The 22881-nt window shown below is 43.3% G+C and overlaps 3 protein-coding genes across 5 annotated transcripts; 2 read left to right on the top strand and 1 right to left on the bottom strand.

The window, feature by feature from the left end:
* Positions 1-423: 423 nt before the first annotated feature.
* LOC111226378 lies at positions 424-4244 on the top strand. 3 transcript variants are annotated; one of them, XM_022751488.1, is made up of 8 exons: positions 424-552; positions 697-760; positions 1488-1543; positions 1651-1684; positions 1781-1806; positions 1889-1964; positions 2091-3647; positions 3865-4244. In XM_022751488.1, exons 1-8 carry the CDS (start codon positions 475-477, stop codon positions 3918-3920), a joined length of 1947 nt encoding a protein of 648 aa, XP_022607209.1. In that variant the 5' UTR covers positions 424-474; the 3' UTR covers positions 3921-4244. The 3 variants fall into 3 exon arrangements, with proteins under 3 accessions (XP_022607209.1, XP_022607208.1, XP_022607210.1); XM_022751487.1 differs by having other exon boundaries at positions 3815-4244; XM_022751489.1 differs by having other exon boundaries at positions 3738-3900.
* Positions 4245-4380: 136 nt separating this feature from the next.
* ppat (phosphoribosyl pyrophosphate amidotransferase) lies at positions 4381-17717 on the bottom strand. Its single transcript, XM_022751470.1, has 11 exons — positions 17028-17717; positions 9096-9162; positions 8658-8864; positions 7476-7588; positions 7245-7390; positions 6952-7024; positions 6712-6863; positions 6502-6629; positions 6193-6414; positions 5829-5949; positions 4381-5096 (listed from the first exon to the last, which is right to left on the bottom strand). The coding sequence occupies exons 1-11, from the start codon at positions 17153-17155 to the stop codon at positions 4921-4923; spliced, it is 1533 nt and encodes a 510-aa protein (XP_022607191.1). The 5' UTR covers positions 17156-17717; the 3' UTR covers positions 4381-4920.
* A 44-nt stretch (positions 17718-17761) lies between these two features.
* paics (phosphoribosylaminoimidazole carboxylase and phosphoribosylaminoimidazolesuccinocarboxamide synthase) lies at positions 17762-21329 on the top strand. The gene is made up of 9 exons (XM_022751471.1): positions 17762-17877; positions 17977-18174; positions 19291-19469; positions 19555-19734; positions 19843-19956; positions 20046-20129; positions 20475-20655; positions 20751-20909; positions 20997-21329. Exons 1-9 carry the CDS (start codon positions 17862-17864, stop codon positions 21161-21163), a joined length of 1278 nt encoding a protein of 425 aa, XP_022607192.1. The 5' UTR covers positions 17762-17861; the 3' UTR covers positions 21164-21329.
* The last annotated feature ends 1552 nt before the right edge of the window (positions 21330-22881 follow it).

The raw sequence follows: 22881 nt of genomic DNA, 5'->3' as shown, positions 1-22881 counted from the left end.
ATAGTTAGTCTAAACAACAATGTACAAAAAACAAAAACAATAACAAAAAACACGGATTTGTCGTTATTGAAGTTCGTGAGTTTAAAGACGGAGAAAAGATATTTGTTTTAAACGTCTGCGTGTGATGTTTTACTATCTACCCACCCAAATATTGTTTTAACTATTGTTACACAGAATTATTGCTGACATAAAAAAATATTTGCGCAACTATATCGTTGCTACACATGGGCACCTCCACTATAAAAACAAAAACAAAAAACAAAGAGTTTTTATTTGTACTTCAAATTGAAATATTTAAACACGTTATTTCTAAGCATGATAGCATGAGTTCCTAGTAACAGTGAAGGCACCACATTTCCGTTGTCCAATCACCGTTCGCTCTTTTGTGGCAGAAGGATTTTGAACCCGAAAGCGCCTGAATCCTGCTGCTTTTCACCGTCTGTAAAGATCAAGAAAACGCATTTCACATGCAACATGGACGCTCATTTAAACGATCAACTGCATGAAAATGGCTTTAACTTCAAAAGGTCACTGGAGCGAATCATTGACAAGGTGAGTTGTGGCTGTTGTTGTCGGGCGCGGGTAACGTTAACGTTAGCGTGGGGTAGCTAACGTTAGCTGGAGTTAGCTTTAAATGTAAACTGTAAGAATGTGGAAAAAACCGAGCGTGCTAACCTCTGCTGTTGTTTTCCACAGTATTCAAAGCTTCAGTACCAAGACGGGGGGTATGAGGTGGACCTGGACAATACAAAAACCCTAAGTAAGATAACTATAAGCTAATATAACTGGCGGTGGGTCAATGCAAGAAACTGTCCCTGTATGAATATAAGGTCACAGAGAGGTGGACGATAGAAATATTATTAACCGTTATTTATTCAAGAGAGAGCTGAATGCACAATGTAAATAACAAACAATAAAAATATATATTAAAAAAAAAAACACACGAGGAAAATATAAAACATAATAGATGCCAAGATTATAAAACACAGCCATTTATCCAGTGAATGAATAAAAAAAAAAAAGGTCTCATCAGTCTTCTGTTTTGGGAAGGTTTAAATCTTGTTTCTAAAATGTGGATAACTTATAAACTGTCCATTTTTAAAGAGCTCTGTCTGTATCTTAGTTTGTGTGTCCGGGGCATTAAATCCAAATGCAGTCTTCCAAATTCAGAGTTAACCTTAGGTACAGTTTGGTGTGTACCAACTGAAATATAAATAATTTCCCAGTAAAGGATTTGTAAATAAATAGAAACCAATCCATGTTACCTCTTTCCAAGAGAGAGAATAAACGGTGCATAGAAATGAAACGGTGCTGAAAGGATGAATACGACAAATAAAGTTGACAAAAAATACAAAATTTGACAGATTGATCAATAGAGATTGATGTTAGTTACAGCCGTGCTGTCCTTTGTTTATGTCTTCAGTTCAGTAGTCTGTCATGTGGTCTCATTGTGTATCTTTTCTGTCTTGACTCCTTGCATGGTGAAGCTCTTGGACAATACATGATGCTGTCAAAACAAGAACTGAACAAGCTGGATTCAAAGGTTTGTCGCACTCTGCAGCCACATATAACACAAAGAGCATTCACCTGATTTAGAGAACAGTTTTTATACCTGCAGACTTTATAATCAAACACACGTCTTCTCCTCAGAGCCTGAGAGATCTGAGAGAGGAGTCATTGAGAGGTTAGTATCAATCACCTAAAAGGAGAATAGTAATTAACAGAGTTGTAAATGAATCCTATACTTCATCTAATTATTTGGACATTTCTTCCACCACAGTGCAGGACATTACAAGGAACTCTCAGGTAATTTTACCTTTTATTTATTAAACAGTTCTGTCTTGAAAATCGAACATCTAATGAATTTACTATGTTCGGTTTTCAACAGTTGGACGTCACGCAACAAGATGGCGAAGCTGATGAGACTTGTGTATCCTCTGGCCAACATTCTGGGGATGATTCCGGTAAGAGGAAGGAGAAGAATTTTTAAACAAGACTTGGATGGACAAGTTATGGCATACACTGATCTGACGCAAGTTTTATTTGTGGTCTCAGTTTAGGTAACGTCTCTTTTCTTCTCGTACCTACAGGGATGTCTAGAAGTGACACGACCCAGCTGACTGTGAGCCCTTTGGATGAGAGTCAGAGAAACGTCTCTGAAACCGAGCTCCAGCCTGAGGATCAAGACGAGGAACTGGAAATGACTCTGAGAAGTCACGGTAGCTCCTTTGTGGAGCTGTACCCCAGCATGATCAGTCGAATAAACAGGGCCCGGCACCGGCAGAACGTCTCTGAGGCCGCCGACTCTGTGCTGAGGAGGTACCGCAGGTGGCGGCAGCAGTCGAGCAGGAGCAGTCTCAACAGCACCTTCAACAACACCTTCATTGTGACACTGAGGAACACCAACAGCAACCCAAGAAAGATGACCAGCAAGATGCTGCACACGGAGAACTTCAACCCAAAGAAAAGGCTGTTCACGAGGGTTGAATCTGTCCCTCGCTCGATCAATCTGCAAGCGCAGCAGCCATCTCCTGAGAGAGGGAGGGGCTCGCTGAGAAGAGAGCAGCACCAGTCGATCCTCGTCATGGACCTCTCCGGTGCCCCTGACACCTCTCAACTCAAAGAGAACTCGTTGAATGAGACCTTCACTGTGTCTGAACTGTCCCTGCTGGGAGAACAGCCCTGCACTTACACCGCCAGTCCTTCACGATCTTACTACCCTGCTGCGAAAGCGTCCTCGGACCTGTCTCTCAGGTCTAGAAGGCTTTCTCTCTCGGCTCACTCGGAGCAGGCTGCTGGTTGCTCCATGTATGCGTCAGAAATCAGCGCAGTTAAAGAAAGAGCTGATAATTACGGCTCCCCGGTCCGGCAGAGTCCCTTAAAGGCAAGGATGATGACCAGCCTCAAAACACCACCTCACGGCTTTTTTAGAAGCTTCAGAGAATTTTCTGTAGAAAGCTTTTCCAGAGATTCTCCGAGGCCCAGATCAACGTCCACCTCTCTGTCCTCTCCTCCACGGAGGCCCTCTGTGCCGCTGAGGCTGCTTTGCCCTCAGGACTCACACCTCTCCCTCCAGCCACGGCCGCCTTCACCTCAGCCGGCCGCGGCAGCAGGTCGTCTCAGGCTCCGGCGGCACCTTTCCTTCGACTCCTCGCAGCCTTCGATCTCTGTCTCCTACTCACCGAAGAAGCTTGACGAGGACTTTCTGAAACTCTACCACAAGTTCGTCTGCCAGAACAAATCCTCTTTCTTCAACAGCCAACCCTGCCGTCTCTGCGCTAGAAGCTCTGAGGCCAGCAGAGGCCCCACCTCCTCAGCTTTGGCAGCCCTCGCCTTGTCGCCTCACCGCTCCGTCCTGAGGAAACGCCACAGGGAGTTTGGCTGGGGAGGTAATCCGCAGTCCAAACGCTCCAGGGACGAGAGCTGCACATCCTCCCCAGGGTCCAAACGCCACGGGAATGAGATGCTGCGGCGCCGTCTCTCTCTGGCTAAGCTGTCTCATGATGACCTCCCCTACAGCTCCAGTAAACACAGCGTGTTTCACAAATCCAGCTCGCAGCAGCAGCAGCAGCGTTCTGCAGACGCACATCAGGAAGTCGGGATGAGACAAGGATGGCCCGTATCTGCAGCGGAGTTCTCCGGCCTGGGTAACCCTCCTCCATGAAACACTGCATTATACAGAACCTTTTTCAGCCCCGTCTGCTGTTAAATTCATTAAATGATATTTATTTTAACAGGACGTTCACTTCAGAGCAGAATGGCAAACGGCTTCTCCCCCAGCTAATTAAACTCCTGTGTCCTACATGTTCTCCAGCGTTCCTGCGTTCTCTGAATCCTCCTCTCCCCTCCCCCCAACATGTGCAGAAAATGGTGAGCATGGATTACACCCATCGACGAACATCCTGCCCTCAGAGGTTTAACAACAGGAGCCAGGATGGAAAATGATTCATATTTTGTCACGTAACAAATATCAGAGGATCATGTAGCAGTGTGATGGTTCCAGTCCAAAGACTGGTGAAAGTGGAAACTGAAGTTCATCAGGTGACACAGCAGGTGATCTCTGTTGCTTCAGTCTGAGGAGCTCAGGAAATTCTTTTTACTAAACCTGTGTTGAGACGTTAAAGTGCTCATTGTTTTCCATCTTCGTGTCTGTTTTTAAAAAGATTTTACTCTTAAAATCACTGATTCGTTTGAATGACGTCGTTCGTCCTGTTGTTTGTTCTGTTACTTAATTTTATACTTTTTGTGCTGTTTTACATTAAATACATGAAGTTACTACAGCATCATATTCATTGTAATATCTGTTTATTATTCAAATAAAATTCTATTTCAATGTGAAGAAGCTGTTTCTAAAGATGAAAACACTCTTGTTCTCGTTGCATTTTTCTGTTTATTATTGAACTTTTCCATTATAAAGTTCAGAAAACAACATTTCCATTCAGACCCAAAACAAAAGAAACAGTGTTGAATTTTAGATAAAGGTAGAAAAGTAAACTAGATTAGGAAAGTATAGATAATTTCACTTTTTGGTCACTAGCCTTGTGCACTTCTCTGACACGATGAATTCTATGTAATGCTCATGTTTGTTAAGGCTTGGAATGTGAAAACTAAAGTAGTTTTAAGACTCATGAAAATACATTTACAGGATAATCTTCAAAAAGGGGGAAAAAAAAAAGAAGCATTAGTGTTGTGTGGTCAGATGTGCACCTGTAATCAGCGACACCAGGATGTAGTAAACACCTCTGCAGGTGAAACTACGACCACTAGAGGTCATCAAAAGCAACATTTCATCTCCAGTTATCAGAGCAAGTGGTTGTGTAATTCCAGGTTCTCATCCAGTCTATGGGAAACATTCCATCAACATGTGGGAGCCTGCAGCGACTCCACGGAGCCGCTGTAACCATGGCGATGGTACAGCGGTTACCACTCCAGCTCCACCGGATATTTCCCAGTCAGGCAGGCGGTGCAGTGGCCCACTCTCCTGCTGGGCTTGTTACTGGTGCTGATCATGTTGTCCTTCTCCTGGAGGGAGGCGATCCCCTCCTGGACGGCCGACACCAGACCCTCCACGGTCAGATACTGGACACTGTCCGCTCCTACACAACAGTTCAAGTGTTAACTTTATTTGATCCAGGTGTCTGTCTGTCTTCTAACATTACTCTGGTACAGATCCTGTCTTTGCTTAACGTTTCACTTTTATGTCCTCTTGGCTTTTATTCTGACTTTTTTTTACACTTCACTTCCTCTTCCTGTCCGTGCACTGCTCCGTCTCTGCAGAAACCCAAACTGGACCGTGTTTGGAAACAAAAGACAAATAGACCACGTGATTTTGTTTTTGGATTAGAATTAAAAGTTAATATAAGTTCCTGTTTTGGTTTCAAACTAAATAATGATAAAAAGGAATTGCCAAAAACCAAAAATGGACCAGTTTGATTGGTTTTTCATTTGGTTTTCACGTTTTGGTTTTCAGTCAAATGACGTATGAAGTATGGATTATCTGATGATACCTGAATCAAAATGATCTATTTTCTGTTTTTGTCAATTCCTCTTATTATTATTTTGTTTTAAACCAAAAACAAAATCACATGGTCTATTTGTTTTTTGTTTCCAAACAAAAAGCCAGAAAATCAAATTTTGCTTTCTGCAAATTTATTTTTTCATTTCTCGTTTGGCAGAGACAGCAGAACAGGGGACAGACAGGAAGAGGAAGTGACATGTAAAAAAAAAGTCAAAATAAAAGCCAAGAGGACATAAAAGTTTAACATTAAGAAAATAAATGTTTCTACTTCCAAGCATCAGAACAGGCCGAAGTGACAGTGTGATCTTACCGATGTATCCAGCGATGTCCTGAAACTCGGGCTTGTTGGCGATGAGCTCTTCCTTGGTTGGAATATTGATGCCCATGTAACACGGGAACCTGATCGGTGGAGAGGCCACTCTGATATGGACCTGTCAAAGAGTTAATACAGGTCAGTATGTGCATATACATATATATAGATATATAGATATATATATTTCATTGCTTTCATTTTTACTTAAGGACGGGGAGGGGAAAAGTGTTATTTTAATGTTTTCATTATTATTATTGTTTATTTCTTTGTTTTTCTTCACCATATATGTCTAATATATATATCTATATATATATATAGATATATATACATACTTTGGAAGATCAATAACAAAAAAACAAACCTCTGTTGCACCAGCCTCCTTGAGCAGTTTTATAATGGGGGAGATGGTGTTGCCTCTGACAATGGAGTCGTCGACGAGCACAACTCGTTTCCCAGTGAAATTGTCCGTCAGAGCCCCAAACTTCTTGGCAACTCCGAGTTGCCTCAGGCGAGTGTTGGGTTGAATAAACGTTCTCCCGACGTAGCGGTTCTTGCACAAAACCTCTATGTACGGCAGCCCAGCCTGTGAGAGGAGGACAGAGGGCCATGAGGAGGAGGGGGAGGGGCTGACAGCATTTCTTTACAGAGAGCAGACAGGTTGAACACAGACCTGCTGAGCGTAGCCCAGTGCAGCGGGCGTCGCAGACTCTGGCACAGTGCTCACTACATCAGCATCGGTTGGAGCCTCGATGGCTAACTGCCGACCACAGCGCTGCCTCACAGTATAGACCATCTGTCCTGCAGCACACAGATTCAACACACTGATCATCAGCTCTCTGATGAGTATTAGAAAGAATTAGACATATTCAGTTATTCATACCTTCGAAAATCGAGTCTGGTCTGGCAAAATAAACATATTCAAATATGCAGAAGGCGGGGAGGTCTCCCTCAGGGCGAGGCACAACACTCAGAGACTTGACTCCATGTCTGGATATCTGGACTATCTCTCCTGGTAAGACCTCTCTGTAATACCTGAGAACCAGGTGAGACGTGACAATGTTTGTTACCCACAGTCCGACAGTTGGAGTCAGAAGATATTACCTTGGTGGTGAAAACATACTTGGCACCGATGGACTGAAAGCTGCAGGACTCTGATGACACCACCCACCCCTCCGTGTCCTCCTCTCCAGCACCTGACCAAAGGGACAAAGACTGACGTTAATCATCCTCCAGCTCACACGTCTGACCTCTGACCTCTGATGTGACCAGACTTTCTGACTGATAACCTCTTGTGAGGCCTCTGCTTTACAGATAGCAGGAGTTCAGGTCCTTTAAGGACAAACGTCTGTGTTCAGCACATACAGCGTCTCTGATGCAACTGTCACACGTGAAGAAAAAAAATGTTTAGAAAACCTGGAGTGTGCAGTTTAGAGATGGGAACAAGCTGTCCAATGCAGAGTGGTCGATTTCCATAGGGGTCACGCACCGCGTAGATGACGTCTCTGAACATCATCAACAGTGAGTACGACGTCGGCGTCTCAGTCATGAGGTTTTTAATTCTGCAACCCCAAAAAGAACACAATTATTAAAAGTGTGTGTAGAAAATGATTAATATCAAACACAGCATCGTATCACGACACTGACCTGGCAACCCAGTCGGGTGCATCCACCTCCTCCATAGGGGGAGTCAGCGCCAGCAGCTGGGTGATGAGCTCACTGTCTGAGCTGGTGGAGAGGCCCACACCATGACGCATCACCTGCACATGACACCTCAGAGTTCATTTCACTGCATGTGTTTGAGGACAGGAATTATCTCTCACTCACACACACACACACACACACACACACACACACACACACACACACACACACACACACACACACACACCTTACAGTAGAGGTGACATGTTGCACCCAGTTCATGCACCACCGACTACAACTCGCACAGAACGCTGCTGCACAATGTTAACTGGCACCAGAGCAGCAGATAAACTTGTATATGAAGGTTATTGTGCATTTTGTGACTAAAGCAGGAAACTTTCTCTGTGTTTCTATGAACCAGGAAGTTTATTTTCAGACATGGAGGCGTCTCAGATGTGACCTCTGGGACAGGGCGGAGCCTCCCGGAGTAATGAGTGTGGTCCAGACCAAAATAGCATGTTAGCTTCTGATAAGAGTTCGCTAATGTGCTAGCTAGTCATGTGATTCCATGGAACACACAGCGGAGGATGTCAATGTTTTTAACAAACTATAGCTACCTTAACACCTGGGAATGGGGGGGGGGGTCTGCAAAACTGGTGCTTTAAGCAAAATTACGTTCCATGGCCACAGCAGCAAATACAAGTTTATGCAACTTGGCCTGATTATAACGATGAATGGGCCAAAAACTGGGGAAAAAAAAAGCAATGCTGAGGTCAATGACCTCTCAAGGTCACCAGAGGGCAGATATAAACTGCCCCCCCCGAAATAAAACCTCGGGTGTGTAAATTATCTGCTGAAACTTTAATACTTTAGTCATAAAATGCACAATTGGTTTGATTCACTTGAGTGTCTTTTAAAACTCTTCTTAAAAGATTCTTTAATCAGAAAGCTTTTATGAATGTTTGATATCTTGTTGTGTTTTATTTATTTATATATTTAATTGTTTTAACCTCCCATGATAAAATCAATGTTTGTTTTTCCTCATGTTTCTTATTGCCGTCTTAATTCCCCTTTTTTCTTTCTGTAAAGCACTTTGTAACTTTAAGAAAAGTGGTACATAAAAAAAAGTTTATTATTATTATTATTATTATATTACACTAGATTCAGTGTGAGGGTCATCCTCACCTTTTTCCGCAGGGCATGGGCATTAACCAGCTCTCCATTGTGAGCTACAGCAATCTTGCCGTGCAGCGTGTCCACCACGAAGGGCTGGCAGTTCTGCAGCTCCGAGATCCCGGTGGTCGAGTAGCGTGTGTGACAAATACCGAGGTTACCATAGCGCAGCTTCAGAAGAGCCTCGGGCGGGAAAGCCGTGCTAACTAGTCCCATTCCCTATAGAAACATTTAAAAAAAAAAAAAAAAAAACATGGAGAGGAGTGAGACATGTTTCCACCTGCACAATCTACATAAATCAAGTGACTGTAATCAACAATCTGAGTGTGGTAAAGCTTTAAACACAAAAAACTATTAACATGTTCAATTTAATCCTGTGTGTGTGTGTGTGTGTGTGTGTGTGTGTGTGTCTCTTTATTATAAGGTGATGTGCTCATGTTTCACTGTTACCTTGTGGGCTGTGTATGTAGGTGGACTGGCTCCATCACTCGTAACGATCCCGGCACTTTCCTGTCCCCTGAGCGGGACACACAAACAGCCACGTGTAAATTTCAACAGTGTCAATGAATCAGTGGGATGTGAGTTTTCTACTGAGTGATCCCTCCGTGTCTTTTCTGCAAGGGTGAATGTGAATAAACTTGTTCAGCTCTTGAAGCCTGATACGAGCCTTTAGGCAAAACAAACTGGTTTGACACTGAGGGGAAAAAAATAAAGCAGGAATGAGGAGCAGAAAAAAAAAAGAAAAAGCAGAAACATCTGCCTCTGTGCTGTGTCTGCCATGGAGGGGGAGTCGTCTCGCTGCAGTTTCAGCCTATTTACCAAGCTGCTTCTCGGATTACAGTTGGTCCCGCCCCCTCAGCACACAGCTTAAGCCAGTGGTGAGGCTGCTTTTCTGCATGGAGGCGTTGCTTTCAGGCTTAACCGCCTGGTTGCCTAGGGAACCGGGCAGCAGAGACAGACGGGGCTGGGGGAAAGAAAGCGTTTCCAGGTCAGCTCAAACATGGAGAAAGGAGCAGAGAGACAAAGAGGAGGTGATATGGAGGTGGTGGAGGAAAAAGGCTCAGTGGAGAGGCAGTGGGGGGAGGCAGAGGTGCTGGCTCTCGTGTCCGTGTGGGACGAGGTGGGAGCTCAGCACGTAGCTGAGAGCAGAGCCACATTTGAGCTGATCTCAGAGCGCCTGAGGAGGCTCAGTGTTGTGCGCAGCTGGTGGGAGTGTCAGGCCAAGAGCAGGAGCCTGGGACTTCAGAGCAGGAAGCCTGACGCAGCAGCAGCAGCAGCAGCAGCAGGCGCTTCAGCAGACTACAGCCCAGGAGTGGATGGAAGGCCGGTGGAGGGCTGGGAGGAAGAGGTGGAGGAAGTGGGTAATCAGAGAGGAGTCTACCCTTCCTCAGTCACTATCCCAATGCAGGAAGGTAAATGTAGGTTTAACCCCAACTGTGGCTCTCATGATCACAACATATGACGAGGGCTCAACACAATTTAGTATTTCAACTAAAACTAACATCAGAGGATAGAAAAGTGTTTCAGTGAAGTTATTTTAGGCCTGGAACTGAACTGAAATCACCTTTGTTTGCTCTAAAAATTGTAACTACACTACAGTCAGGGTGAATTAAACATGTCATACAAGATCCATCTTCTTTCTTTTCCTTCAAATCACTCTAAAGATAACACTGTTTGTGCACCTGTACAGGAATCAAGGGTCGAATCCATCGAGCGCTTCCTTACACTCCGAGCGTGGCTGAGGAGGGGGGCCGCCACTGGACGGACGACGAGGTGCGAGCGCTGCTGTGCGTGTGGGCCGACTGGCGTATTCGGGAGCGCTTGAAATGCACGCTACGCAACAAGTCCATCTTCCAAGAGATGGCCCGTCAGATGCAGAGAAACTTTGGGGTGGTGCGCAACTGGAAACAGTGTCGGACTAAATACAAGAACTTGAAGTACGACTACAAGACTGCTAGAAGCGCTCACGCCGCTGGGGGCAGCACGGCAGGAGGCCCCGGGAAGTACATGAAGTTCTTTGATGAGGTGGAAGCCATTCTGCTGGACCGCGGACTGGAAAACGGCACAACGGAAATGCAGAAGAGGTTGTATGATGGAGAAATAGCAGCAGGGAGGATAAAAACAACAGCAGGCCACGCAGCTCAGACGACGGCCTCAGAGACCGAGGTTGTCATAGAGATTGATGATGGTATGCATCCAGTCTGTAACACATGAAGTGGTTTGGTGTTCAAAGCTGAAAGGACAGTCACTTTTTCTACTGCTTATTTTATTTCCAGATGACAACAGCGATGACTACGACATGGACGGAGACATAGAGGCGAAATGGAGAGGAACAGGTTTGTGACATCGAATCACCAGGACGGTTTACAGTGTACGTCATTATTTATTCATCTTTATATCCATTTTCATTCACTCCAGATGTCCATCTTACAGATCCGTCCAGCTCCGACCAGTTCCACGTGGTCACGGTGTCAGACACAGGTCGAAACTGGAGCGACCAGGAGGTGCGAGCGCTGATTCAAGTCTGGTCCGATGAGCGTGTGTGCAGGCAGCTGGAGAGCTCGACCAGGAAGAGAGACATCTTTGTTCAGATCTCCAACAGGTTAATGCAGCAGGGCATCGAACGCGACTGGAAACAGTGTCACACCAAGTACAAAAACCTCAAGTACCTTTACCGCTCCCTCCAAAGGGGCAAGACAGATGATACTGACCCCAGACGCCTTATGAGGTTCTACGATGAGGTGGACGCCATTATGAACCGCACAACTAACGGCTCACCGCATGCCGCAGGACCTGCTGACCACCAAGCACATTCGGGAGGACTTGTGACGCTGGAGGGTTGTGAGGAGAGAGATCACTTAGACGTCTATTCGACAAAGGCCAGCGCAGTGACGACAGTGATGGGAGCGATGGAGGAGAGAACTTGTAGCTCCGACTCCGTCTCGTCTATAAGCCTCGACATTTCACCGAGCGTTGAAGAGCAGAGGCCGCACGTAGTGAGGGAGCATCGCTTGGATCAGCAGCACAGATTAGTGGGTGAGCCCAGTATTGTTTCTCATTCATGTCTAGTGTGAAGGTGAGTTGGAAGTTTTTTTTACTGTCAGGAGCAGAGATTCACAGCAGCCGAACACATCAAGCTTTGATCTGACTTTACCTCTCTTAAAAAGTGTTGAATTATTACTTATCCAACTATTTATCTCCCAAACTTCAACCAAGTGAAACTTTTAAAAAGGGTCAGTTCACATAAAAACATTTTCCTCACAGAGCCAGCTGTGAACATTTTTTACAGGGACTATATTTCCTGTTCTGAAAGTAGTTCCGGTGTGGATTATCCTGAATCACGAGGACATCGTCTGTGGATAGAAACTCTACAATGTCTTTTTCTTTCAATGTTGAGTGGACCACAAACACAGTCCCATTCACCTTTACGGTAGGGCTGATCAATCAAAATATTATCGAAATCAACATCTGGCCAGCTGCAATTTCATCAAGGTTTTTATATATATATATATATATATATCATCATTTTTATATTTTTTTCAGTGAAATTTAAATGCAATATGATTTTTCTTTTGCATATTCAGTGCTACTTTACTGCAGTGGAAGACAGGCAGAAATCTCAGACATGGCTTTTTCAAAACCTGTTCACATAAAAACAAAAGTATCTGCATGAAAAGACACCAATTAAAATATGTAAATGAGAAAATATGTAAATGATTTGTAAATTGGGTGAACTGACCCTTAAAACTTTCATTTAAGAAGATCCTTGAAATAAGCGAGACAAAAAAAAAAAAACATTTCTAAAGCCAAGAATAAAAACACTCATTTCCTTTAAGTGAAGTAATCCTGTAAAGACACTGTGGTAAAAAGAGATTTAGCTCCGTGTTTTATAAACGCTGTGAATGAAAAGAAATCCCCGAGTAAAACTGGTTAACGTCACAGCCTTTAGGTCTGTGAGTTATTGTTTAGTTGAAGCAGCTCTGAAATCTTTGCTGCTTTTGTTTGAAGAAGTCACGAGTCCGTCTGTCCATCTTCATTTAAATAGCATGTGAAATCATTTTTGGCCTGTTCTCTCGTAACCGGTTTATATTGCATGTTGTTCGCAGAATCTTCTGAGACAAGGGTAGAGAAAGAGGATACCTATTCAGCGAACAGAGGACTGAAGAGGAAAGCTGTGGATCAAGGTTTGAAACGCGCCTCTTTCTGTAATCACTTTGCATCTCACATGATGTTCACGACTGACTGAAGCCTTTGTCATTTCTGTCTCAGTCCCATGATTTGCCATGGAGCCTCATAATGAAATTATGGATAAGGGTACCATTGTAACTGCTAACAAAAGGCACAACCAGTGTTGGGAGGGATCCTTTTAAAATGCATTTCACTACAGATTACACAATACATGCCCTTAAATGCCGTTTTTAACATATTACATAAGTTACTCAAAGCGAGTAACGTATTTTAAATACTTTGGACGACTTCCACAGTGTCTTGCATAATGATTAAATGATAGATGCATTATGATACAGCCACCTACAGTAGACTGACGCCAGGAGTCAAAGACAGCAACGTTTTGTCTGGAAAAAAGGATGAACACCAGTTTTTCTTTGACCTTTTATTTTCCACAGCGTCACGTTAGAGTGAAAACCAGTGAACAAGATGAACAATGTGAATTTTAAAAAGGTCTGCAGAACATTTTGTTTTCACTTCGTTGCCTTAAAATGAATCCTCTTAAAATAAAAACAGCACCAGAAAAGACAGTTTTACCTTCTCTGGGTGAAAACAATATAAATAACAATAACAGAGGAAGCTAGCTCGCATCCCAAAAGGTTGTAGTTCTCAACAGGTTCCCTGACATTTAGGAAGGATTTACGTTACTGGACAGAAGTAATTAGCAAAAGATATATAGCAAACATCAGGCACCTCTTAGAGCTTCATGAAGACAACCTTGAGGTTCTTGAAGGTGTTTCATGTCTCGTCTGAAAGGTGTCTCCAGGTCTAGCTGACTGGTGAGGGGTTCCAGGTATTTAACCTCTTGTGGGGTCGTTGAGGTCACATGTGAGTCGTTGACCCACTCGGCCTTCATGTGAGTTGTCAGGGTCACCCAGTCCATGGTGGGGATGGGTATTGAGTTTCCTGTGGAGTGATCTCAAGACCGTATTGTAAATGGCGGATAAGTGGCGTCATAAACCACCTCCCCTGTTTGGTGATGGTCGTTCCAGCTTGTGAAGCAGTTGTTTGGTTTCCCCAACGTACAGGTGTGTGTATTCCTCACTGCACTGAACTGTGTACACTTCATTACTCTGATTGTGTCTGGGTGGTTTGTCCTTAGCGTGGACAAGCTTCTGCCTCACCTCGTTACAGGGCCTGAGGTGCGCAGGGATTTTGAGTTTGTTAACGATCCTCCAGCATCATAAGGAATGATAATATTACTCTGTTTATTGTTTTTTTCTCTGTCTGTTCTGTATCTTGTTGTTGTTTGAGTAAGTTTCAGTAACCACGTTGTTTAAGTGTTTCACTGATGTTTTTGTTCATTCTCCTCCCCTTCTGTCCTTGCCGGCACGTCCTGAACCCGATGCTGACCCCCAGTTGGTTCTCCAGTGAGTGGTGACTGTCAAAACAGTAAATATTGATCTGTGCGTGGGGGTTTTGTTGAGACTTCTGTTATCTTCAATGTGCACAGCACAATCCAAAAAGGTCTCTGACATCATCTCGAGTGAATTTGATGTTATTGTCCTCTGCGTTGACATGTTCTGCGAAGGCCTCCACTTCCTGTCTTTTGATTTTGACCCAGGTGTCGTCCATGCACCTAAACCAGTGGCTAGGAGCGGTTCTTGTGACGGGATGAGGGCTCTGCTCTCTACTTCTTCCAGATAGAGATTAGCCACTGTCAAAGACACTGGTGAGCCCCTCAACTGAGTCCAGGTTTATTTTTCTAACCTTGTTGGCAAAATCCTGGGAGTTTTTGATGCGGTGCGGAGAGCTGCCAACCAGAGGAGCTAGGATGGTGGCCAAGTGTTTGGCAGTGTTGAAGGTTACAGAGTTAATGCTGCTGATGATGGGTCTGAGTGGGTCTCCTTCTTTGTGTGTCTTTGCGGCGTCCCAAATAAATAAATGCAAGTTAGGTTAAACGTCTTCAGGAGCCTAAAACAAGACCGAGACCAAGACCCGCACAACTGACGACCTTCAAACATCATGCATGTTGTAAATTGGCTGGTTTCCACTTGGCGGTTAGCTTGTCAGCTAGACATGCTTAGCAAACTTGCTAATATGCTACAATGCTAACAGGTTGATCTGCAGGCACCAGTCAGTGACTGCAGATTTTAAAAAGTCCCTTTATGTAATACAGTGGTCCTCAACCTTTTCCAGCTCATGGCCCACTTGAAAATCTCCAAAATGTTGGTAGCCCACATCTGATCCCATAACAATACAGAGGCCGAATAATGTGTTATCAGAGCACTTTTTATTTTAATGAAAACAATCGAACATTTAGGACTGAACTGAAAGCAGGGGAAGCTTAATTTTTCTTATTTCTTTGATGGGGGAGACACCATCTGTCTCTTGACTCCTTTTTTCTTTTAATTCTTGTTGTTATTAACCAGTTATCAATTTTGATACTCCAGTTTTTGCCAAAAATGTGTTTTTTAGTGCACAATCACACTGAGCAAACAAGTTTACAATGTGGTCTGGCAGTAAAGTGGTCCGGCTGGACCCATCCAGTTTCTATCATTGGCTTAACAATGAAAGGAATTTTTAAACATTATTGTTTTTAAAAAATCATTTTTTTTTTTAAACCATTTAAGAGAATTTATATTTTATTATTTTTTTCATAACGCCATCTTTTCAACAAAATTGTTCTGATTTGCAAATGATTTGTCGGCCCCCTTGCAATACCTTCACAGACCACCAGTAGGCTCCAGCCCACAGGTTGGGAACCACTGATGTAATCTATTAGTTTTAAGAATGCAACTGTAATCTGATCACAACCCATTTAAATTGTGACTGTAACTTAATACAGTTACTCATATTTTGAATTCTAAATACATAAGCCAGTTACATTTATTATTACATTACTCCCCAACACTGGGGACTACACACGATAAAGTCCAGATGTCAGATCAAGAGACAAAAAACCTCTTCTCACCCATAGAGATCTAAAAATAAGAAAGTATCAGCATTTCTTTTTTTTTTTTTTTTTTTACAAATAACAGCATCCAGGTGACGTAAGAGAGATAGTTTGAAATAAAAACTGCTTTTGTTCTTCTTTCCAGACCCCAAACTCCAGACTCCAGTGAAAAAACTGAACACTGGCTCTGACTTTGCTGATAAGGTGGAGGCCCAGTGTAAAGAAGAGCAGGATCACATCCCAATAATAAAGATCAACTCAGTGTGTTCAATGGCCTCCCCTAATCCGTCCCCTGTGAGACAGGTAATAACTGCTAACTACATAATATGAAACCTTACGCAACCAAGATAGGAGCATATCTGAAACCGCCTGTAGGAATCAGAGCTGCAGCAAAAGATCAATCGAAAAAATGTCTCAATTACTATATTTTAACGACACATTTTTGTTTTTTTAAAATACATTTTATAAACCAAGCGATTAATCAAGAAAATAATTGTCATATTAATCAAAAATGAACATAATTGTTGCAGCCAGAGTAGGAATCCAGAAAAAACATGATGCTGCTGAGCTGGTAATGATAATGTAAATTCCGTCTTGAACATATAGGATTTTTTTAGAGCAGTAAGGATAAGTCCATTAATCATTTAACTAATCAACAGTTAAATCAACAATTAATCAGTAACCATTTTGGCAATCGATTAGTCATTAGTCTTTTTCTTTTTTTAACAAAATGCCATTCCCTGGTTCTCAGGTGATACAACTAAAAAATCTTATAGTTTTTGAGTGTTAGTTAAATACAACAAACATTTCATAAACATAATCTCGGTCTGTTTTTCTACTTTCTAACATTTTATAGACACGACATTAATCGGTTAATTCAGAACAATCTAAATCATTTATTTTATTTATATATTTCATCGTCACGCTTCTTTAATTTTCAGTCACATTTTTTTGTCGCAGTGAAAAAACGATACTGCCTCAAGTCACCCAAACAAACTTTCATTCTGTCTTCAGAAATACAAAACTAATTGTTTCTGAGTCACAAGTGTGACTTGTTCAGAAATGTCTGTCCCTCAGGAGATGATTTAAACTACTTTTACTCCATTTTTTGGACATAACTCAAACGTAGTCGATCCTGAACACTCCTCTAATTAACCTTTATACAAATGCTTTAAACTGACTTTTTTTACTGTCTTTAATCGTTATGTTTATTAAAGCCAGTCACGTTACAAACGTGCATACACCTTTCCGTTACTCACCTGTGCTGTAACGCCACCAGTCCCAGGGTTAAGACCTGAGCCACCTCCAGCTGTGTGGGCCACTCTCCGGCGGCCACGCACCCGAAAACCCCGCATTCCTCCCCGATACCGGACTCCTCGAACTCCATGTCGCCCCGTCGCTGTCCCGGTCCTCCCGTTTACCCACTCACGGATTCTCGTGTCCGCTTGCCTGAGAGCAGTCGGCGCGTGCGTGTGCGTGAACGCGCTCCGATAGTATCGACCGAACACGTGCCACTACACGGTGCAAACGGTTTAAAACACAAACTCCGCTGCCATCGTTGAAGCGGCTGTGAAGTCAGGAGTCCGACAGAGAGTAACGTCTGAAATAAAACCGCGCGTGCCGCTTCAAAAGGTTAAACAGGCCGCCATCACCTACAGTCATCAAAGCGGAGTTAATCAAACATATTGATTTGACGAAACGCACGCGGTTTTTTTTTTTTTTTTTTAAGGGTGAGAAAGATAACAGCTAATCTGAATCCAACTTGTCAATTCGGTCAACTGTTTTCTGTTGATGAGGTTTCTCATGAATCAGTCTTCTAGTCAGAGGGAAAATGGGGGAAGTTTAGTGGATAAATCCTAAAAAGTTCTTCGTCTTGCAAAATTTTTGATGTTGGAGCGTCTTCCCACCACGTGGTGACCAATTTGCTGCTGTGATTGGTTGGCTGAATCAGTTGAGGGACGTGATTGGTTGTCAGAGCACGTAAGATAGACTGCTTCCCTCGTCTTCTGCCTCTGAACTCGCCGTCTTTTTAAAGTTGGGTGATTCTTGTGTGTTTTGTCTTCCAGGGCTGTAAGTCATTAAAGAACTCCATCATGGCGTCCACACCAGGTACAGTACAACACGAGTGTGTACTTTATATCTTAAGTTAAATGTGCAGCGCTTAACTTTAAAGTGTATGCGTGTTGTTGTTTTTTTTTTATGTTTCAGAGCTGAAGATCGGCCAGAAGCTGAATGAGGGAAAAACAAAGCAGATTTTTGAGCTGGTGGACCAGCCCGGACTGGTTCTGGTGCAGTCCAAGGACCAGATCACCGCAGGGAATGCTGTGAGGAAAGACCAGATGGAGGGCAAAGCTGCCATCGCCAACAAGACGACGAGCTGCGTGTTTAAGCTGCTGCAGGAATCCGGTAAATGCACGAGTAAAAGTTATTGATTAAAAAAAAAAAAAATTAAAGAAAAGATAGGTTTCCAGGTGAATCAGCGGGCTGCAACAGCTGTCATTCACTCTTAGGTAACTTTCCCACATGTGGAGAAACATGTTTTGGCATTGAGTCTTCAAATTAAAAGTATTTTAAAACACACCCTAAAATTAAAAAAATAAATTTATCACTATATTTTTGCAGTGGCCTGAAGTCATCACCAGTTTGACCTCAGTAGTGTCTGAGATAAGAGGTCAGTGAGGTGACTGTAGTATTCAGAGAGAAAGACCTTTGTCCTATTTATTTACCTTTTTAACCATTAATGAACAGAACTCAAACAGTTTCAGTATTTTTAAAACATTTTTGTGTTATGTACATCATTTCAATTCAATTTGCTTCTTATTGTAAATAAAATAAAATCTGACAATATTTAGTTTATCACAGAAGTGAAAGGTTTTGAGAAAATAGTCATATTTGAGAAGCTGGAACCGGCAAACCTGTTGGTGTTTCTGTTTTTAAAATGGCTGAAAATGTAAATTGATAAATAAAATAATAATTTTCTGTCATTTACCCATTTGTTTTAGATCTTGTTTAGCTATTTGTCTTCATGGGAAAAAATCTGTGCAGACTTTTGATTTTTGTCTTCTGTGATGTGCAGGTGAGACTGTGTGTATGTGCATGATCCCTGCAATTAACAACACGTGCTTTTAAAAATGATGAAAGCATTCGTGTGTGTGTGTGTGTGTGTGTGTGTGTTTGTGTGTTTGTGTGTGTGTGTGTGTGTGTGTAAATTCCAAAATGACTCGCCACCTTGTTTTAATTTAGAAATAATTGGGTAACTGTAACCCACACGCCACACATGACTGTGGTGTGTGTGTCAGCCGAGCTGTAGTAATGGCTGCCTTGTGACTTGAAACACTGCAGTGCGTAATTCAGTAGAACATGACCGACCACACCTCCTTCACTTAACGTTAAAGTTCAGGTTGGAGCCGATCTGTGCTGCTTTAAACTGCTGCCGTCTCTCTGCAACTAAATGTTATAAATTTGGATTGCAGAGAAGTTCCTCTGCTTCGTTCACACTTCCTGATCGACCTTGTTTTCCAGGTATTAAGACGGCCTTTGTGAAGCAGCACTCAGACACAGCGTTCATCGCTGCCCACTGTGAAATGATTCCCATTGAGTGGGTGTGTCGGAGGGTGGCGACCGGATCCTTCCTGAAGAGGAATCCAGGAGTCAAAGAAGGCTACCGCTTCTCTCCGCTGAAGATGGAGATGTTCTTTAAAGTGGGTCTGACACCTGACCTCGGTTGTGTTGTTGCTCAAATGTCAAATCACATCTAACAATAACACATCTGCTCTGTTGATGTAGGATGATGCCAACAATGACCCTCAGTGGTCCGAGGAGCAGCTGCTGGAGGCCAAGTTCTGCCTGGCTGGGCTCACTATCGGTCAGTGTGAGGTGGATATCATGAACCGCAGCACCGTGGCCATCTTTGAGATTCTGGAGAAGGCCTGGGCCACTCAGAACTGCACGCTGGTGGATATGAAGGTATCTGCTGCCCCCTGCTGGTTAATTCAGTATCCAAGCATGACCATGTTTCTGCTGAGCTCCTGCAGCTGCTGCAGAGTTAATGAGAACAATCGTCTTCACTTACAGATTGAGTTTGGTGTCAATGTGAAAACTCAAGAGATCGTCCTCGCTGATGTGATCGACAACGACTCATGGAGGCTGTGGCCAGCTGGAGATCGAAGCCAGCAAAAAGATAAGCAGGTACGGATTATTAATTAATTAATTAATTATATTTGTCTTTTGATCTAAATAAAAGCTGAAAAAACTAACTCTGTTTCCTGTCTTTCTAGGTGTATCGTGACCTGAAGGAAGTCACCCCCGAGGCCATGCAGGTGGTGAAGAGGAACTTTGAGTGGGTCTCTGAAAGGGTCAAGGTACATTCAACCTAATCTTTGTTATCAGGTCAGGCTTTGGCTTTTGTTTGCCTTCAATCAACTGTTTTACTAACACAGTTCAACATAAACTAGTTATCTGAGCTTTGTTGCTTTTCCACTTTATCATTTTCTTTTTTCAATTCTTTAACACAGTTCTTGAATTAGTTTGTTTTCCCTTCTTACAGATGATGAGTTGCTTTTTATGTCATAGATTTTTACGTTTAAGATGGGTTCTAGAAACACACCTAGTCTCTGGTTTATGGAGACTAATGTTACTCACTTTAAGTGGACTAATAAACTGGGACTTGCATGGAGCTGATGAGTGCTTGTGTGTTGTGTCCCCAGCTGCTGCTGGAGTCCCAGGCCAGTGGAAGGGTGGTGGTTCTGATGGGCTCCACCTCGGACATGGCCCACTGTGAAAAAATCAAGAAGGCCTGTAGCTCCTATGGAGTCCCCTGCGTCCTCAGAGTCACCTCGGCTCACAAAGGTCCAGACGAGACGCTCCGTATCAAAGCAGAATATGAAGGTGTGCTTTCATCTCTGACATGAGCAGATTCCCTCCTAAAGAATTGGACTTTGTTACCTGTCATGTCATGTCATAACATCTGTGCTCTTCCTCAGGTGATGGTGTGCCCACTGTGTTCGTGGCTGTGGCCGGCAGAAGCAACGGTCTCGGTCCAGTGATGTCAGGAAACACGGCTTATCCTGTCATCAACTGCCCCCCCCTCACTCCAGACTGGGGTGCTCAAGATGTCTGGTCATCCCTCCGTATGCCAAGTGGTAAGCTCTTTAGCTCTTACTGTATTCTGTACTGACTCATGTCAGTGTCTTCATCACTGTGACTGAGCCTTTGTTTCCCCCCCGCAGGTCTTGGCTGCTCCACGATCCTCTCCCCCGACGCCGCTGCTCAGTTTGCGGCGCAGATCTTCGGCCTGACCGATCACCTGGTGTGGTGCAAACTGAGAGCCTCCATGCTCAACACCTGGGTGTCTCTGAAGCTGGCTGACAAGAAGCTGCAGGCCTGCAGCCTCTGAAGGGGCTCAGGACCTCGTTGAGCCTCGTGTGCTCCTCTGTCCGTCTACGCCTCGTCTTCGTTTACCGCGACAAACCCGCTAACAGTAGATCTAATCTACACCTTCTTCCTCACACGTGAATCATTCCACTGAAAGAGAAAATGATTAAAAGCTTCTTAATGAAATGTTTCTGAGGTTGTTTTAATGCTATTTTTTTCTGTAAGGGATAGGGAATAGTTTGAGTTTCAGTTAGATGAGATCCACACCAAACTCAATTTGGCAAAAGCATTGGAACAGAGAAACTGCTTCCTTGCTTCTGTCCAAAAGTTAAAATAAATAAATAAATAAAATCCACCTACCAGCACCTCTAAAGCTCACACGCTGTCCTGTTCGTTTAATCTGTACAAACAACAAAGAAACAGTAAGAGCAGCAAGAAAACAAGCTGCGTGGTGTCAAACACCATTTTTATCTGTTAAACAGAATCATGAGACTTTTCTTTTTCTGAGTTTACATTTTTTTTAAAGGTTCAGATTGATATTTAATGATTCTGCATATTGAGATTTGATTATTTCTGGCAAACGACTGAATACAATTTTGAAAGATGCTTAGTATTTGAGCGGAACACTGGCAGCGCGGAGAAAGCTTTATGATAGCATTTAGTTCATCTTGTAGGGAGATAAAATTTAATTTATAGACTTTTCAAAATGTTTGAGGGCAGCAGCAGCAGCAGCAGCAGCAGCGGAGGAATGTGGACTTCAGTATTTGCTGTGGCCCAGATTTGGTCCAGAGTGAGTTTTTCTTGCCTGTGATGTGATTTCAGCCTCAGAGATTCTGTTGGCGTGTTTTGTGGAGTATGCATCACTGAGGAGATGGCGTGTGGCTCAGGTGCACACTGCATATGAACTGCACACAGGTATAATGCACCCATGTTTAGAGCTGAATGATGAAGTTCACAGTGACTGTTTCCATTTGCATTTCTTACTTAATTACTCCCGACGCATATTTTACCAACGACTGCACTGATTTATTAGTTCATCTTCAGTGACGACAGCTCCTACCACACCTGGGCTGCAGACAGGTGGACTTCCTCTGACTGAATTAGATTCTGCTGAAGACACAGACACTAATGACCTAACGGATAGAGAGCTGCTCTCCCAGTTCATAAACCTTTCCCTTATATCTTCCACTATTTTCATGTTATCTTCATTATCAGCTCAGTTGCGGGACCTCGACTCGACCACAAGAGGGAGTCTGTGACCCACATGCTGACGATCCCAAAAAAATCTTCACCCTTCAATCCGTTCCAGCAGTTTGCAGCCAAGGGAGTGAGTCAGAATATCATGCTACCATTTTATCTTTTACTTCTATTATAGCACAGCTCTGCCTTTGATAGTAAGTGATGGGTATAATGACCTGTGATGTGCTAAATCTTTGTTCACGTGTGGGCGAAGGTGGGAGGATGGAAGTGCTGAGGGTAGAGAGTGAGTGCGGAGAAGCCGTTTCCTCTGCATTTTAATTTCAAGTTGGATTTTATGCTTAAAAACACAATGAACTCAGGCCTCCCGTCTCTAAATCAATATGCAGCATGAGGAATGGGGGAGCTTAAATAGATGTAATGTGTATGTCTATCCAGGTCGCCTTGACAACCGTAACATGGCAACAATCACTCTATATACAATGACCAGCTTGTCTTTGTCCATTTCTTCTCTCATCGCTGCGCTGAGCTCTGTGGCTCCAT

This window comes from Seriola dumerili, unplaced genomic scaffold (assembly GCF_002260705.1).
Source record: "Seriola dumerili isolate Sdu_G_001 unplaced genomic scaffold, Sdu_1.0 BDQW01000155.1, whole genome shotgun sequence".
Taxonomy (NCBI): domain Eukaryota; kingdom Metazoa; phylum Chordata; class Actinopteri; order Carangiformes; family Carangidae; genus Seriola; species Seriola dumerili.
The sequence above is the reverse complement of the archived record's forward strand: the minus strand, read 5'-3'. Positions and strand labels throughout refer to the sequence as shown.